The sequence below is a fragment of the Lactuca sativa genome, chromosome 5, assembly GCF_002870075.4.
Source record: "Lactuca sativa cultivar Salinas chromosome 5, Lsat_Salinas_v11, whole genome shotgun sequence".
NCBI lineage: Eukaryota > Viridiplantae > Streptophyta > Magnoliopsida > Asterales > Asteraceae > Lactuca > Lactuca sativa.
The window spans coordinates 208,746,715-208,767,260 of NC_056627.2; the positions used below are offsets into that span (position 1 = coordinate 208,746,715).

At 31.6% G+C, this 20,546-nt stretch overlaps 1 protein-coding gene across 1 annotated transcript; it reads left to right on the forward strand.

Annotated features, from left to right (window-relative positions):
* Positions 1-9,189: 9,189 nt before the first annotated feature.
* LOC111906143 (putative inactive cadmium/zinc-transporting ATPase HMA3) lies at positions 9,190-18,861 on the forward strand. Its single transcript, XM_023901874.3, has 9 exons — positions 9,190-9,542; positions 11,113-11,370; positions 12,912-13,009; positions 13,085-13,340; positions 14,299-14,436; positions 14,522-14,849; positions 16,253-16,455; positions 16,545-16,738; positions 17,312-18,861. The coding sequence occupies exons 1-9, from the start codon at positions 9,350-9,352 to the stop codon at positions 18,659-18,661; spliced, it is 3,018 nt and encodes a 1,005-aa protein (XP_023757642.1). The 5' UTR covers positions 9,190-9,349; the 3' UTR covers positions 18,662-18,861.
* The last annotated feature ends 1,685 nt before the right edge of the window (positions 18,862-20,546 follow it).

Here is a 20,546-nt window from a genome sequence, read left to right on the forward strand (position 1 = left end):
GTTCTTGTTTCTAGTATAGCTGTATATGTTCTGCTGTGTTACCCCGATGGTAACTAACTATTGATGTACTGATAAGTATGAATATGGAAGTACTTTTATGTCTATACATGTATATATGATATATAACTAATATTGAAACGACCCTCGGATGGTCACCCGAAACCCCACCAGACAACATCCAAATCGAGGAAAAGGAAATAGAGCGGATGGCCTTCCTAAGCCCTTTAAACATTACTTATATATCTATACATATAAGGGCATGCAATTTTTATAAGGAATAAACTAAAGTTTAATAAAGCATTTGATAAGTAAAAGAGTTTGTAAAACAATTTGAAGTGAAACAATTTGATAAACAGTTTGAACAGTTTGAATAAATCATTGGTTTTCTAGTTATAAATCACATGTGTTTGATGCAATAACTATAAGTATTGAACTTGTATTCCCCCCCCCCCATAAAGTATTTAAAACATTTAAAAGCAGTTCAAAGGTTGATTAAAGGGGTATGAACTCACTTGTGGTGAGCTGTTTGAATTTTAGTGTCGGATACCGTGCTAGGTGGCAAACAGAGACTTATTTACATGCACGAGCCTAGTTATCATATAATAAGCATATATATATAACTAATTAGCCAAATAATAACTTAATAAAATAAGTTGGGACACTTAGGAACATGAAAACACTTTGTAAAAATGTTATAGGTCCTAAGGATTGCATCTAAGTCGATACGGGACAAGGCAAAAGGGCTTGAAGCATCAAAAGGTCTTGTATATGAGCTTACCACCCAACAAACCCCACCTTTGGAGTTTACGGCTGTGAACCCATGAGTTTACGGCTATGAACTCCTAACTTGGTGGTTTTGGGTGTTTTGAAGTGCTATAATGATCCTAGAATAAGCCTAGCTTTGTTTGAATAATCCTTGAAGTAGTTTAAGGCCCTAGAATGCTCCATAGAGGAGTTTACGGCCTAAAGACCATATCCCCTAGAGTTTACGGCCGTAAACTCCTATGGGGTGTTGGTTTTAATTCATTTAAGTCACTTGCACATGTAGGATAGCTTCTATGTTTTTGTCTAAGGCTAAAGGGGACATTAGGCACACTTTTGTGCCTTTACTTGGAGTTTACGGCCCAAGTGATGTTCCTTGGCCGTAAACTCCCTTTTAGGGATGATTTTGATGTAATTTACTCCCCATTCAAGTCCTAGGTATCAAAGGGTAATTGTCTTAAAGCCTTAAGGGTGTTTAGGGTACACTTTGCCTTTGAAAAAGGGGTTTACGGCGCAAGAGTTATCCTTGGCCGTAAACTCCTAAAACTTTATGATTTTGAAGTTTTTTGGTGTCCAAACTAGTTACAAGCTTTAGAGGGTAAATGTCCTTAAGCTTTAGGGGAGATTTAGGGCACTTATAGCCCTTAAAAAGGGGTTTACGGCCCAAGAGATATCCTTGGCCGTAAACTCCTATAACTAGATGATCTTGGATGATTTCTAGCCTCTAATGTTTATACCTAAGGTCCTTAACTAGATACCTAACATAGAAATGAGACTAGGTAGCTTTTAGGCCTTGTTTTGGAGTTTACACCCCAAGAACGTTCTTGGGCCGTAAGCTCCCGGATCTTGCATTTTAGGCATGTAAATGATGTTATAAAGCATATAACAAGTAATATAACACATCTAGGCAAGTATACTCACAATCTGGGATGAAAACCCGAAGATCCGTCAGAGAGAAAATGGCTTTTCTCTATTTGGAATTGTGAATAATGAATTAATTAAATTCAGAAATCTATTTATAGTCCTGAAATATTTTGACAGAAAATATTTTTATTCTGGAATTTGGACTATAACATTATGAAACTTGGAATGCTCAAATTTCATAAACCCAGGAGCATCCACTCTCCTGATATCTCCTTAAACGTAAACCCTAATGTACACAACTTATTCGGAAAAGTCTGAAAATAAATGAAACTGGACTAGTTTCTATTGCATAGATAATGTTCGTACAAATGGAAATTTCGGGTTGTCACATCATCCTTTCCTTAAAACTTTCCGAACAAAACTTCAAAATTCATAAAAATCCCGATTGCCACTTTACGGTTATACCCTTGGGCTTCAAACCACAAACCGAATTCCCAAATCATTTATCCTCCCTTATCTATACCCAAATGGGTATAAATATCTCGTTCTCAACGACCCTAAACCTTATGATAACCGGTATTCGGGTCATGGCCCCATATTAGGAAATTATTTGGAATAGGGTGTTACACTTTTACACCCAGATTGTACCCACAAAAGACACATTTTATTGCTCTTGGTTCTTACTTCCGATTATCAACTTGTACATAAAGTGTACATCCAAAAGATTTTAAATCTATATAATCGGCAGGTATCCCGGACCGTAACTCAAACGATTTTTTGTTCTCAATTTCTCTTGATGTTCATTAGTTGATAATATAGCACACAGTAGAACCAACTTCCACCCTAAAGGAATTTGTCAATTTGGAATTAGAAAGCATACACCCGAACTTCTCCATAATGGTACGATTCATCTTTTTAGCTAAAATATTTTTTTTGAGGTGTATGGACTACCGTGTGATGTCGAGTGAAGCCTTCCTTTCCATAGTAGGCATTAAACTCTTCTGAGCATAACTCAATTCAATTATCTATGTGAAGATACTTTAGCACCAAACTTGTTTGCTTTTCTAATTGTAGTTTCCAATTTATGAAAATAGAAAAGATGTCTCCCTTATGTTTGAAGAAGAAATACCACACCTTCCTGGACAAAATCATCAATGATAATGATCATATAGATAGCTCCACTTTTGGAAGCAACCCGAGTCAATCCCTATAAATCTGAATGGTCATTAGTCAAATGGTCCTTTTATTGTATGAATACCACTCATAAATCTCACTTGTTTCCCCTTTCCATATACATAATCTTCATAGAAATCCAAATAAACCACCTTTTGTTTATGAAGTATTCCTCTTCGACTCAATTCATACATGCCTTGAAAACTTATATGGCTAAGTCGAAGGTGCCAAAGACGAGACTGATCTGGATCAAAAAGAGACTTAGAAACAACAAGAACATCACCTAAAATTGTTTTACCATCAAGAATATAGAGGCATAAGGTTTTTCTCTTGGCTCTTAGTTTGTCAGAACCATCTTTTAATACACCGATAACTCCACCTTTACCAGCAAACTCATATCCTTTTTTTTATCAAAGGAACTAAGAGATAACAAGTTTCTTTTGAGGCCAGGAACATATCTAACATCCCAAATTGTTTGGATAACTCCATCAAACATACGGATTCTGTTGTTCTTCTTCTAACATTGAAACCTTCAACTTTAACATCACTTCAACCACCACCAGTTATATGCTTCATCGTCTCTTTTGAATCCAAAGTTGTAAGAACATCATCTAAAACAAGAGTGTCCCGACTGTAGATGATAGTATCATGAAAATGGTTATAGGATTAAGGCAAGGATGACAACAAGAATAAATCCAAGTCTTAATCTTCATATGGAACTTCCATATTCTCCAAGTTATTGACCAACTCTTTGAATGTGGAAATAAGTTCATCTAAAAGAACCTCCTTCAAGCATCTTGAGATTGAACAACCGTTTCTTTAGATGTAGCTTGTTTGGTAGGATCTTAGTCATCAATAATTGCTCCAATTTTAACCATAAAAGTCGACGAAGTTTCTTTTAAACAATCTTGCAAAACATCATTTGTCAAACGTAAACGAATCTAGGATTGAGCTTTTAAATCTTTCATCTCTCTTTCTTCTTTTGTCCATGAAGCGGGCATCTTTGCAGAACTCAAAATCGCTTGATGTAAATCCATCTGAATAAGGACATCTTTCATATTACTTGCCAATTGTAGTAAGCAAAAAGGATAAGATTACTAAAACGGAAAAGCCTTAATGCATCAACCAACCTAGAAATCTGAATCACAACAACAATATTAGTGCAAGCGTAATAGGACTAATATATTAAACCACAATTAATCACATCCAATAAAAAAATACTAAGTAAAACAGCAAATCAGAGAGAAACAGAGATTTACGTGGAAAATCCAAATCGAGAAAAACCATGGGCGGAGGAAGCCAATAACTAATCCACTAAAATATTGCAGTGTTTACAGAGCTTGATCAAAAAGATTACAATAAACTAAAATGGTGATTTGGCGCTTAAGGGATGAACAATGTTTTAAAAACTAGTTTTTTAGTTGAATCGGTATGGTGGTTGGTTCTCGGTCCAACCGGTTCGACCGTCGGGTTAACCAGTTTCTATAATTTTCATATTTTTTCCGATTTTTCTATACATATATAAATCATGAATTTTGCGTTTACAAGTTCAAACATTAAAAATCCTCCTTAATAAATGAAGATTTTTTTGGCACATGTCAATCTTTCATGAGTTTTAACACTTGTCATTTTGTGGTATTTTTGAAATAAATATTATTCACTTGTCAATTTTTGATTTGTTTCAATTTTTAAAATTAAAGTCATACTTATATATGTAAAGTATTAAATATCATATATATGATATTAAATTGTAATAAATACGTTTCTCCCTTTCTTATTTTAAAGTTATACATTAAAAAATATTTTCTATTCACACTTTAATGTTTAATCTTTTTTTAAATCAACTCGTGTAATGCATGAGTCTTACACCTAGTATATATAAAAATAAGTTGTGGATCGATCCAAATACATTAAAATAACACATAACTATAAGTTTTAGTGTTTTACATCAATCCATATACGTCAAAAAAAATAATGTATAATACCGAAACAAAATATAATTTTAGATGAATACAAGCACATCAAAAAACTTTATAACATTTACCATATGTTTTTATTTTGAAAAAAAATAAATAGATCTGAAAAAAATCAACAAAATTTGTTATGCAAATGGTTCTTTTCTATTATTTTTATTTGGTTTAACCGGCTCAACCGGTTTATTTTGACCGGATCAACCGATTTTTTTTTAAAAAACCGACCGATTTAATCTGGTTCAGAAATCAACATAAAACTGATGATAGTTGAACCATTTCCTCCCCTGTTTCCGGTCCAACCGATTCAATTGGCCGATTCTAAACGGTTTTTAAAACATTGGGATGAAACCCTAGAAAAGAAGCTCTAAAAGGGTGAGAAAAAACAGGAAAAATGACTTAAAAAGGTAATGAAGTATCAAAATTATACAAAAAATACCATTATTGTTATTTTACTATAAAAAATACCAGGTTACCTGCTATTCTAGGTTACCAAGTTGTTTTTTATTTATGAGGAAAATAAGATATATTTGGAATAACTCGTGGCTTTCTCTTTCATTATTGGGTTAATGTCATAAAAACCATCAAATTTTCAGGGTTTTGACAGTTTTGCTCAAAGTTGAAATTTATGTCCGTTTTTACCCAAACATTTTCGAAAAAATGTTCAGTTTTACCCTTTTACCGGTGATAGCCGGTTTTCCAGGTTACCATTATATTAAATTCGCAAAAGAACCCTTAAATTTACCATTTATTTGCGTTTTACTCTTAAGTTTATAATTTTTTTTACACTTTTACCCTAAGTATATATTTTTTTTCATAATATACATATTCATGCAGAAAAATCATATTTATATACGAAAAAAATATTCAATTAAGTATTGTATTTATATTTTTTTAGTGATATATATATACACACACACACACACACACACACATATATATATATATATATATATATATATATATATATATATATATATATATATATATATATATATATATATATGTTTGTTTGTGTGTCTGTGTTTTTGCATGGTATACCATTTAAAAAGATAAATAATATTTTAAGAATTATGAATATGTGTTTTATAGATATAGTTTTTAGACGTATAGATACATATTTTTACTTTTTTATATATTAATATGTATCTATACTTCTAAAAATATATTTATATACTTATATAAACATGTTTATGAATGAGCAAGTTTTTTTATTGATATGTATATTTTTAAATACATAAAAATACATATTTGTAGTTCTAAAAATATATTAATTTGTTTTTTTTACATCTTAAATTGTTTATCCATGAAAAGAAACACACACACACACACACACACACACATATATATATATATATATATATATATATATATATATATATATATATATATATATAGGGTGATGTTCAATAGAGAACCATAATTAACCAAGAAACTAATCTTTTTTTCAACTTTTAGAACTTATTTTTTATAAAAAAAAAAAAAACAAACTAAAAATACAGAAATTCATAATTTTTTATCCTTTTTCCAATAATATAAAATTCAAAATTTTTTTACATCAAATTCACAACGTGAATCCGAATTCACACGGTGAATCAGAAAAATATTTTTCACATTCACAATGTTAATATATAAATTAGATATTTTTAGATTATTTTTCGATAAAGAATAAGCTCTAGAAATTGAAAAAAAAAATTTGGTTCCTTGAAGAACCGATAATTATGGTTCTCTATTGAACTTTCCCATATATATATATATATATATATGTAAAGAAATAACATTAAAAAAATGTAAATGCAATATTTAATTAAAAAATTTTCCTATATAAATATGATTTTTCTGCTTGAATACGTATAATATGAAAAAAAAAATACATAGGGTAAAGGTGTAAAAAAGTTATAAACTTAAGGGTAAAAACGTAAAAAAAATATAAACTTAAGGGTTTTTTAGCGAAGTTAAATAATAGTAACCTGTTATCACCGGTAAAGGGTAAAACCGAACATTTTTTGGAAAATGTTAGGGTAAAAACGGACATAATATTCAACTTTGGGCAAAACCGACAAAACCCTAAAAATTTGATGATTTTTATGACATTAGCCCTTCATTATTTCACCCAAATTGAAACGGTTTAGGGCTTTCCCCTGCCACCGTGTTTGAGAAGAATGAATCTCCATTGTTGTAAGCAAAGATCCAACTGCAACAAGATGAGTGTCTCTACCCACTATCTTTAAATCTGTCATCAAAGAGTATGCTTGATCACTAGTGAGCTTTGATCGATTTTAAAAGCGGGATTGCAGGAGCCTTCAAGCAATCCCCCAAAAGATCACCGAGACCTTCCTTCTTCATACCCATTTTCGATTACAGGTATGCCCCTTAACCCACCTCTTCACCCTTTTTGATTCGATCACAACCCTTCCTTCTCCTTATTTTTCATGTTTTCTTCAGGTTTAAAGGGTCACCCTTCTTGATTCAATCACCAGCCTTCCTTCTCCTTTCTTTTTCGTGTTTTCTGCAGGTTTAAAGGGTGAAAAGGACGATGTATAGGGTCTAGAAATTTAGAGATGAATGTGTCGGTTTGAGGCTCGATAATGGGTGGGTGCTCTGTAATTGGGGTGATAGAGGATGGCAACAGTGGGGAGGGAATGGTGTTGATGGTGGCTGTAAAGGAGATGGGTTAAAGGGTGTGGCTGTGATGGAGAAATAAAAGGGGGGGGGGGTATAGAGATTGAAGGTTGTAAAGGTTATAGGGGCTGACTGTGGGAATCATGGATGGAAAGTGGTGGTGTTCGGTGGTTCAGGTAGCATGAAGAAAAATGATGAAAGTGTGTGAATGGAGGTTGCCTTACACGTAAATGGTAGGGGGTGATGGTGGGGCGTTTGGTGATAGTGTAAAGTTGTATATGATGGATGATAATGGAGGTATTAAGGGTGGTATTCGGTGAAAATGGTGGAATAAGGTGATGGATTGATGGTGGTAGACGATTACCTTGAATACTCGGTTACCATGAAGATAAATAAGAACAAAGCATAAAGTTAAATGATATTTTTTGTATAAAATCTTAGTTCATTAGTATTTTTTATACTAAAATAACAATAATAGTCATTTTTGTACAATTTTGATACTTCGTTATCATTTTAAGTCATTTTCCAAAAAAAAACCCTCTTAGTTAATTTTATGATATATCTCTTCCAAAAAAAACTTGCGTTCACTTTAAGCTATAAAGAAATAAAGCTTTGTCAAATTTGTCACATTTGACCCTTCAATAATAAAGCAATTGCATTTCAAGAACAAATACATTTTAGACCTCAAACACTCATTTTCGATATGAATTGCTGAAAAGACAAAATAACGTTTAAACTAAGCTGAGGGTTATTAGAACATGGTATTCATCCAATTATTGTAGCAGAAGGTTATAAATTCCTTCAAGGATTGTTGTTGACCATTTGCAAGATTTTATTTTGATTTTAGATTGAATTCAATGCTACAAATATTTTAAGATGCTTCAAATTAAATTTGTAAGATTTTATTTGGATTTATTATGATTTTTTTCAATTTAAAATTATTTATGTTTGATTTGGATTTGTGTTAATTTTTATTTATGTTTAATTTGGATTTTATATGGTGTTTATATTTATTTTTATAATTATTTAGGAAGTTGATTTTGTATTTTATTTATAAAATAGAATATTGAATTCAACAAAAATTAATACAGAAGGGTAAAATGGTCATTTTATAGTTTACCACAAAAATTCAGAAGTTCCAACCAAACAGCATAATAAAAATTCAGATCTTAATAATCCAGATCCTAACAAACAGCCCCTAAGTAGAACTTATCAATTTTTGAAACATATTTCCACAATAATAAATTTACATAATCATAGTATAATACATTTGGAGGAAAAAGGCATATCTAACTATCATCTATATAAACTAACATTATTCACATTTCTTATGATTTTAACACCATCACACTTAGAATATCTCATCCACATTAGCTACAATTTTGACATAGATATCTCGCCACAAAGCTCTCATCAAGAAAAATGCAACTCCATAAATATTACATTTATAGACCAATATGTCCTTGAATAGTTGATTAAAAAAAGTTATGTCCATGTAAAGAACACACGCTTCTCTTGCATATATTCCGTTTAACAAATCAATTCATTACATAATCATTAAAATAAACATGACACATAGTTTCATAAACAAACTTCTAAATTAATATTCAAGTTTGAAGAAAAGATTTGGATTTGAACTTCCAGTCGTATACGGATGCTCTTTCTCGAATAGGAAGATTCGGACCCACATAACAAAATGGTTTTACACGTAGATTCCATCGAACTCATTTCATATATAATCCGATTCTCTCTCCTCCCTCCACCACCCCAATCACTTTAAATAATCAGCATCTCTTCCCATTCTTTCACATATTGATCTCCCTTCACTTGTTTCAGTGTTTCACAACATAAATCTCTCTCTCCCTCTCTCTCTCTCTCTCTCACTCACACACACACACACACACTCTCTCTCTCTCTCTCTCTCTCTATAAACTTGCATTTGTTTACAAGAGAAAGAAATGAGGGAGAATTCATCGACCAATTTGGAAAAAAGCTACTTCGATGTTTTGGGTTTATGTTGTTCATCGGAGGTGCCTTTGATTGAGAGAATACTTCGACCTATTGTTGGTGTTCATGACGTTTCCGTTATCGTTCCGTCTAGGACCGTGATTGTACTTCACGACCCCGTCCTGGTTTCACAGCATGAAATTGGTAAAGTAACTCTGTCATCACCCTTTCACCGTTACGTTTCCGTTACATTGGTGTTCTTTTTTGTTATTTTAAAGTAACTTTTATATTTAGTGTGTAGATGCTCGCAGATAAGATTTTTAATGTTCCATAAGTATTTGTTCGTGAATGTCGAATGTTTTCATACAAGAATATTCTATATACGAGGCATATTATAATTTATAAGTGAATATGCACTTCTTTTAATATTAGATTTAATAGCAGTATCTTTAATTTGGCATGCCGATAAATATATAAAAAATTAAGACTTTTATGTATTTAAGCATTGCAATATATTAGAAGGAGAATCAATAAATTTTTTTCATTAGTATTTTAAATTCCTTTACTTTATTGATAAACAATTGGGTTACAATAAATCATTAATAATAAATCATTAATGCCGTAGATTCCAACACGAAATTGTTATTAAATTTATTTTAGCGTGTTGTCATTGTGATATTAGATATAACATAATTTGTTTATTATGTTTATCTGTCATTGATATGATGTTAACTATGATATCAAAGATTACAAAATTATCTGGTTGAAATGCAATTTAATGAGAATTCAATTTTTTTTAACGAATTAAATATAATTAAAAGATGAATGACTTTTATTAGAAAGAATATTCATTAATAATTATGATTGTATGACATTAACCCTATTTTTATATTTTTTAATGTTAGATTAAAATTATATTTATTAACTTCTTAAACGAAAAATGTAGTTAACGGATAAGTAATATGCGATAAATCGATGGAAGTAATGTGACGACTCATTATTTACTCAACGTGGAGCTTAAATTTGTCGGGAAGCATGATGCCTTGGGGTATAATGCCATCAATTATTAGGGAAAAGTTTGTTATAAAGATATGATGAAATGAAAAGCACATTTGAGATATTGCATGATTTATATGAAGAAAGTCATTTATTTCATATGATATTCTTTAAAATATATTATTACATACTACATAATTTATTATTATTAGACGGTTTTAAAAGTTATATTTTTATATAGATACATTTAAAGTTGTACGTTACTTCAAAATTTGTCATATTTCAGCACTTTGCCATTGGTTGTGGGCCCAGACATGGGTGTTTTGGATTTGATGATTTCTAAAGGAGATAATTTTTCATGAAAATTAGGGATATCTTTAACAAAGTTATCTTTGTGTGTGCTCTTTTTTAGCATATATAGACTCCAATCCTAAATCAGAAAAACACACGAAAAAAATATTATTTTAATATTAAAATAATCAAAATACTTACAAGAATTTGTCTTTTGTATTTTAATAGTAAACCATCATCTATAATGCTACATCTTTGTTATGTAATATTGAAATTAATAGTAGTACTATTATTAAGATTCTTTAATTCATTCCAACATTTTCTATCGCTAAGTAGTTCCTGTCAAATATTAACTAATATCTTGCAAGTTTTATCATTTTACTCATGTCGTTTCCATAATACATTTAAAAAGTGAATAAAATCACATTAATTTGTGATATGTTTATTATATATATATTAACTTGTATATTTTACGTGATTTTTTTAGTTAAGGTGCTAAACCAAGCTAGTCTTGAAGCAAATGTGAGAGTAAAAGGAGAAACAAATTATCGAAACAAATGGCCAAGTCCATATGCTGTGGCTTGTGGTGTATTGCTTCTATTATCATTTTTGAGTTACTTTTTTTCACCATTGAAATGGTTGGCGATAGCAGCTGTGGTAGTTGGCATTCTTCCCATAATATTGAAATCTATTGCTTCATTGCGTAATTTCAGACTCGATGTAAATACCCTCATGCTTATTGCAGGTATGATTTCTAAATTTAAATCATTTATTAGATAATTAGTTATGAAATTATTGATACATGTCAAATCTTGTTCAAAAAAATTTACATATAGTAAAGTATTGAAGTATTTCTAAAATGGGTTTAAGATTTCGACAATAATTATACAAAAGGCTAGCTTACAAAAAAAAAAAAAAAATAGAAAAGAACGAAAGAGGATTCTTGAAGTCAAAACAAGTCAAAGCAGGCCAGTGATTAATTAATGAGGACGGCTAGGAGTCAGTTTCGAAGGATGTTTAAAAACTTAGAAATATGAATAGAAAATTGATTTACTTTTAACTTATGTACTAAAAGAGTACATTATGCAACAATTAAATTAATTTTTGATATTAAAGTTTTGAGACAAACATTCTTTAAGTAGTATAAAACATTCTATTGTAATATATTAGATTGTTTGTTAGTAGCATTCCAACTCCTTAAATAGATAAATAAATAGTGACAATGTAAATTTTGAAGTGTAAGTTATACAATCTCGCCTACATTCTATTTTTTTACTTTATTTTTAGAATGTAAAATAGAATTTAAATTTAGTTTATGATAAACTATTCTAAATTTTATTTTACACTTTAAAATAAAATATAAAAATAGAGTATGGATCAGACCATTTGTGAAGTCGGAAAGGTTAACCAATTGGAGGTGGGTAACCAAATTAAAAGAAACAAAAAGTTTATGGTTTTGAAAAAAAGAAAGAAATTAAATTAGTACAAAAGATAAAGTGAAAGTCGTTTCATTATTATATATAGATTCCACTTTTAGCTTGAATGTCGTTTGTTTTTAGCTCAATAATTTACCAATAGCATGTGACGCTTTCTTTCTCCATCTATAATAGTATTTTGTCCTTGAATGTCTCATGAACATTTCTTGATTTAATGATTGAATTCTTTCCATCAACTTAATTTTAAAATTGAGAGTTTCTAGTCAAAATGTTCGACTTAAACAAAAAAAATTGTTATTACGAACTTTTAACTTTTAATTTAAAAAAAAGTTCTAAATATAGAAAATATTTCATGTAGCGTTTAATAAAAAATTATTGAGTCTTTTTAGTCAATTTCCAGAATTTTCCTTAAAAATATATTTATGTATTTATTTTTTTAAACAATTGTCTATTTTATATAGTTTTATAAATTTTAAAAGCTCCAACTATTTTTACCAAACATTTATATAACAAATTAAAGCTCCAGCTTCCAGTTACTAGTTATCAGCTTTCAGCTTCTAGCTTCCAGCTACTAGCTAATTTGCCAAAGACAACGTATATATAGGGCACAACTTATTTAAAAAAATATATTTATTCTCATTTATTTAAAGGTCAAATGTTCGAAAAACACCATCATCATAGCAAATTCATGTTTCTGTATATTTACTTGCTTAAATTAGGTCGAACAAGATACACTCTTACCAATTTCAAAATTTTAGCTCGGATTTAATCTCTTTGTCACGAATTTGTTACGAAAATTAAATTTTATTACAAATTTATCCCAAAATTAATTTAATTATAAATTTTGCAGTTGCGGGGTCACTTTATTTAAAAGATTTCTGGGAAGCTGGCACAATTGTGTTCTTATTCACTACAGCCGAGTGGCTTGAATCAAGAGCTGGTCATAAGGTTTGCTAAAGCCTCTCTAATTTCACGAAATTCAATCTTGAATATTAGCAATTTTGATTTGAATTATATTTGTAGGCAAATGCTGTTATGTCATCATTAATGAACATGGCTCCTCAAAAAGCTGTATTGGCTAGCAATCGTGAAGAAGTCAATGTAAATGAAGTTATGGTCAACACAAAGATTGCTGTGAAAGGTGGACATGTGATCCCAATTGATGGAATTGTGGTGGAAGGAAGATGTGAAGTTGATGAGAAGGCTCTTACTGGAGAGTCATTTCCTGTATCAAAAGAAGTGGATTCTTCTGTTTGGGCTGGCACTATAAATATAAATGGTATTACACTTTACCTCAATTATGAAATTTTTAGACTTGTTTAGTATGGGTGTTATAAGTATCAAGTTCCCATTTCATAACTAATTTGAAATATTTTCTATATATATAATATAATGAGGATACTTATGACGAAGTTTGTGACATATGTAATATAGGGGAAAAAATTGAAGTTCTTTTGTATTTTGTTTAGTATATAAGTATTAAATTCCCATTTCATAACTAATTTGAAATATTTTTCTAGATATAATGAGGATACCTATGACGAAGTTTGTGACATATATTGACAAAAAAAAAAAATTAAGTTCCTTTTTTGTAATTTGTTTGAATAATCGAATCTCTATGATAATTGATTATGGATGATAAAAGGTTAAATAGATAACATATGACTTGGATTGGGTTGCATGGGTTTGAATGGGTTATATGGAATTGTGTTGGGCTGGTTTATTTTTATTTATTTATTTATTTGAATGGCAGGTTTTTAGTGAATTGCCAACTTGCATAAAAATTGAAGTAATCACATTTTTTATCGTTACTTACTTATTTATTTTTTGTTATTTAAGTAAACCAACATATCATTTAACCATGTTAATGGAATTTTTCTTTAATATATATTGTTTTTTAGGCATCGTTCATTTAAAACAATAATAACTAGCTTAAATTTTTATCAAAAATATTTTTTTTACTCACGTAATTTAGTATTTAAATTTTGACTAGTATAATATTTCAATTCTACAAAATATTTTGATATTTATAGAATAATGTACATATAAACTACAAATTATCAGCGATGAAAAAAATTGGACCAAAATGTAGCAATTATTAGTTAAACTTTGGAGACTCAAATGGATTGTAAAGTTCGTAGCCTAAAAATGGTTCTTTTTATTTTTGAAGTTTAAAGTATAAAAAGAGCATTGTTTATTTTCTAACCTTTTATTTGATTTGCTATATCGTAATTCAGGTTACATTACGATTAACACTACAGTCCTAGCTGAAGATTGTGTAGTAGCAAGAATGGCTAAGCTTGTTGAAGAAGCTCAAAACAACAAATGTAAAACACAAAGATATATAGACGAATGTGCCAAATACTACACCCCAGGTAAATGCACAATTAAATTTGTTACATCGATACTAAAATCATCAATTATTCTTGTTAACACCATTTTCTTCATGATAATTGACAGCTGTGGTTATTATAGCAGCACTTTTGGCTGTGATACCAACTGCTATGAAGCTTCATAACTTACACAAATGGTATCATTTAGCTTTGGTTGTTTTGGTAAGTTCATGTCCATGTGCACTTATACTGTCTACCCCTGTGGCTACATACTGTGCACTATCAAAGGCCGCTACAACTGGGCTTTTAGTCAAAGGTGCAGAATACCTAGAAACGCTTGCTAAAGTCAAAATCTTTGCTTTTGATAAAACCGGGACAATTACTAGAGGAGAGTTTTCAGTTTCCGAATTTCGTTCAGTCAAGGATGACATCGGGCTAGACAAATTGCTATATTGGTAATTTATCAACACATTATTTTCATTAATATCTTTTGGTTATTTTGTAAGATAATGACTTGCTTATTACTCAAAAGACAATTCAATAGGGAATATAGAGAATACATAAATCCTAATGACTAAAGGAGAAGGGGCTTACGCCTAAACCCTAATCACTGACATCTCTGCATTTTGATCGGGACGAGAAAATTAAACTGAAAAAAAATATCAAAAAAAACCCCTAAAAGAAACATAGACAACGGCAGCGATGGTGGCAGATCTCTAACGATGGCGGTTAACAGTGACTACTCATCGGAGAAGAAGAGAGAAGAAGCGGCGGTGGTGGCGACGATCATGAAGCCGGTGGCTAAGGAGTCCGGAGAAAGGAAGCGAGAAAAAAAGAGAGCGCGAGCTACGACGGATGGGGCTAATGCCGACGATATCGGTGATTGCAGTCTTGATAGAGAAATAGAGAAATGACTGTAGATCACAGGGTGCCCGACAGAGAAGGTGTCATCAGAGGGAGGCAAAAATAGCATTGAAAGAGGCGAGCCCACGAAAGGGGCCATCCGAGAAGGAGATAGAAGGCACGGAGACAAGAGTCGTTCGAGGAAGAGATAGAAAGCTGGAAGGCAAGGGCCGATGAGGAAGTAGAAGGAGCCAAGGAATGAGCTTTGGTTTGGGGCCGACGATTGTATTGTTATATAGTAGGACTGTAGGAGAAAGACTAAAGGAAAAATATTGAACCTAATTAAGACCCCTCCGACGGCTATTAGAGAAGGTCGCCAGAGATGGAGGGCGACGGCTGTGGGTTGTGTTCAATAGTAGACTTTTAATATAAAGCTCTGATATAATGTAAGATAATGACTAGCTAATTACTCAAAAGACAATTAAATAAGAATACATAGAGAATAGCTACATCTAATTGCTAAACCCTAAAAGGCATGAGTTGAAACCATAATCATTAACATTTTTGAAAACGAGGTACCATGTATTTCACACAAAATGACCATCTTTTTGACTTGTTAAACAAAATGACATCTAATTTTGCAATTGCCCACATTCCATATTGCCAAAAATGCCTTTTTAACGGCCCCACCAAAAAAAAATCTTAAAGAAGAGATAAAAGTTTTGTAAAAAATCTAATATTGCCAAAAGCAATTTCACATGTTGCTAACTAAATTCATATATTATGAAATAAATGAGAAATGATTTCTCTTCCGATTACTTTTTTTCTTTTGTGGTGGGAATCCTTTGAAAAATGATTTCCGAATTCCCAATGGTACCCTTGACAAAATAGTAGTCATTTTATGCTAAGGACCAAAATGGTTGCCATTTTGTTAAATGAATCGACCCATTAAGTCATTTTTGTGAATATCCCTATATTTATTACTTGAGACTGATTTTTGTTTGGAATTTCAAAGGGTTTCAAGCATAGAGAGCAAATCTAGTCATCCCATGGCTGCATCACTTATAGACTACGCACAATCCCATTCAGTCAAAGCACAACCAGATAATGTAGAGGAATTTGAAAATTATCCTGGAGAGGGAGTTTATGGAAAAATTGAAGGCAAAAATGTTTACATTGGGAACCAAAAGATTGCAAGTAGAGCTGGCTGTTCAACAGGTGCAAATGTTCACCATCTATATTTTTTTAATATAATTTTATTTGATTAATTAGTCTTTATGTTATTAATATATGTATTTTATATGTAGATCTAGATTTCAATAGTGAAGGAAAATCAATGGGCTACATACTTATCGGGTCTTCACTTGTTGGAGTCTTTAGTCTGTCTGATTCATGTAGAACGGGTGCAAAGGAAGCACTCAAAGAACTCAAATCAATGGGTATTAAAACAGCTATGCTTACTGGAGATTCTAAAGCTGCAGCAAATCATGCACATGATCAGGTGAAACTTTAAAAGTGTTGACATTTAAAGATTCACTAAATAACACAAAAAAGTATTCAATGTTTAACAAAGAGAGATTTTATTGGCTTGAAGATGATCTCAAAGACTTAGATTCAACCCTTAATTTATATATAGTTTGTTCCTAGATCTCATGTATTCATGTCATTTTCACATGTCACACACCAATTTGACACGACACAAAAATAAATAAGTTTTATCTTATTTTTCAAGATATATATTTGTGTCGTGTCACACAAATTCATGTATGTCAGGTCTACTTGTGCCTAAACTTGACACCCATTGCTATCTTTCATGAAATTAAAATTTTCGGCAAGTCTTTGAAATTTAAAAGAAAAATAGTTTAAAACCCTCATTGAACCAAAATTAATCCAAACTTGGGAGCCAAAAAGATTTTTTTTTCCATTCATATAAAGTGGGCCTTGTAACTCGACAAATCAAAAGTTATATCTTTTTCAAGTTACGCATCTTGCTACCTTTTTGGTAGTTTCCTTGAATGACTTTATGTGTGCTTCAATATGCGATTATGTTCTTACATTTACCTTCATTTTGCAGTTAGGAGGTGCATTAGAGATCCTACATGCAGAACTTCTACCTCAAGATAAAGCCAAATTCATTAAAGATTTTCAAAAAATTGCTCCAACAGCAATGGTTGGAGATGGAATCAATGATGCGCCTGCTTTAGCCACTGCAGACATCGGTATTTCAATGGGAATATCAGGTTCAGCACTTGCAACCGAAACAGGTCAAATAATACTCATGTCTAATGACATCCGGAAGCTTCCAATAGCAGTGAAACTCGCAAGAAAAACCCGAAGAAAAATATTTGAAAATATATTTGTTTCTGTTATCATCAAGGCTGCTGTAATTGCTGTAGCTCTTGCAGGGTATCCGCTTGTTTGGTTAGCAGTTCTTGCAGATGTTGGAACCTGTTTGGCAGTGATATTGAACAGCATGCTTCTGCTACGAACTAAAACGGTTTCAAAAAGTGGAAAAAAGCATTCACATTCTTCACATGATCATAAACATTGCCATTCTTCTCACAAGCATGATAAGGGTGAGTCTAGAAATTGTCAATCTAAGAAGGGTTGTTGTGGTCATGATGGTAAGGTGCATGAGGCGAAGCATGGTTCTTGTGGTCATGATGATGATCATGTACATAAGGTGAATCATTCAATACATGGACATGATTGTGCTCATGATGGGCACATACATGAGGTCAAGATAATAGTGGAAGAATCAAAAGATCATCAGAGTTGTTGCGTACATGATGATGGAGATGCACATGATGTAAAGGGTATTGTACAAGAAACAGGAGCCAAACATGGTTGTTGCTCTCATTCGAAAGAAGAGATCCATGAAGTGAAGGAAGTCGTACAACAAAAAGAAAGCAGCCATGGTTGTTGTGCCCATGGTGATGAGGTGCATGAGGTTAAGCAGTCAGAACAAGTACATGAAAGCCATGGATGTTGTCCTCATGATGATGATTCTCATGCTCATGATGAGGTACATAAGGTAAAGTACACTGTTGGAGTGATAGAAAACAAGTATGGCTGTTGTGGTCACGCTGATAATGAAGCACACGATTACATGGATTCAGATGTGGAATCACAACTAAAACGGAGTAGTAGTTGTGGGAATGTGATTAAGAAGAATGGTGATTGCTGCCATGACCAAATAACCCACAAGAAAAGCCACTCGCATCATGAAACACATAGGAATTCAAGTGATGATCACCATGGCCATGTAAAAGAGTACATCACCAAAGAGGAGTTGGGGAAAGTGGTAAGACATTGTTGCCAGAAGCATGAGGTAAGTGGGTGTTGCAAGAGCTTCAGAAAGGAATGTTGTGTGCACGTTGGATTCAATGGCGAGGGGGGTTTATCAGAAATTGTAGTTGAATAAATGCTTAAATTTCTAAAGTTTAGAAAATGCCCTATTTTGTAAGCTTTAGGTACATCTAGTTCAAAAAGGATAAAAATCTATTGACCCTTTTTGCTAGAATTTAAGAAGCTTTCTATATAGCATGTTAGTTGTCTCCAATATTTGCATATTGTCTACAAAACTGAATTTGAAAAAATGTATGTAGATATCATGTTGTGGACCGTGCAAATCTCACTTAGGTCATGTTTACAGAAAAGTACAACCATTTATCTACAGTATTCAGAAAAACCCTTATATTTTATTTATATACAAAAAAACCCTTAGATTTTTAGTTACCTTTCAAATTTACCCAAATATCTGTTTTTTTAAGAAGCTATCAGGTTGTTTTCGAACATAACATTTATCTTGTTAGGTTTTAGGTTGACATGGAAAAAAAATCAATGTCACTTATACTTGCTTGAGTAAACGGTCGTTGAGTAAATTATGTATTTCTCATGTTTTACATTAGAAAAAAGGCAACTTCGTTTATTTATGTTTCCTTGTTAACCTAAAAACAAAAATATAAATGTCATGTCACAAAACAACCGGTAATTTCTTTAAAAAACCGAATATTAGGGTTAATATGAATGGTAATTAAAAATGTAAGGGTTTTTCTGCATATAAAAAAATATAAGGGTTTTTCTGAATGTTGATAGATAAATGATTGTGCTTTTTTGTATTTTACCCTTCTCTTATTCCCTAAATCTTGAATTTATAAATTGTAATGAAATCCGAATTGATAAGATTTTGCTCATATAAACATGTTTTTATATGACATAATACACCAATTAAATCTAAATAAAAGTTCATTTTACCTTTTTTGTGAACAGCGGAAATCCAATAAAAAACTAAAAAGAAGCTAGACAAAATGAACCAATTACATAATAGTTTTTTTTTGGGTTTTGTAACCAACAAACAATTTATAGAGAACCTACACTTATTATAGGCTAAAAGATGACTATAATGCGATAGAATCAAATAACAGGTACTTCAAAACGTGAGTTTCAAACAAAGAATCATTACAAAAACGTTGTATATGTCACTAAGTAATCAGGAAGATGCCTTCAAGAACCTCCTTCTTTAAACAAATTGAAGCAAATCAAAATAACCCATCAACTTAAGACATCAACAACGAGAGCGTGATATCCCAGCACCTAAGCACCTGCGAGTTCAACGACATGGCTATGGAAAATGAAAAAAAAATAGATGAGAAACATACTCCACATCATTATCACATTGAGGGCACATGATAGAATTTGTTTATTTTACCTTCCTATTAAAAATAATAAATTATTATTTATTTAATAATTGTTATGAAATATACACTACTACAAAAACAGCCTTTTACGACATGCAATGCGTCTCGTAAAACGCTCAAACGACACGCAATGTGTGTCGTAAAACACTCAGACGACACACAAATGCATATCAAGGAAGACCCTGTCATAACGAAAGACAACACACTTAATGTTGATACAAAACTATTAATTTGTTCAAGATCCTGTAATTCAAACTCTTGAATCCCATAAAGTCAATGGTCATCACCTATTGTTGGTCTCCCAAAAACACAAAATCAAGTTCTTTAACATTTTCTTGTGATTTTAACACTACTAGAAAAACAGCCTTTTACAACGCACAAACAATGACATGCAGTGATTTACGATACGCAAAAGCGTACGTCCTAAAAATAATGTCATCTCTTATAAAATTTGAAGGATAGAGGTCACACATTTGTGCATGCCCAGAAATTAGTGTCAGAAAAGAAAAAAAAAAAGAAATACAGAGGACGCCTATTATAAAATGTGTGTGATGTAAGTGTGTCACTTTATATTTTCTTTAATGAAACACGCGTTTTGAGCGGGAAATG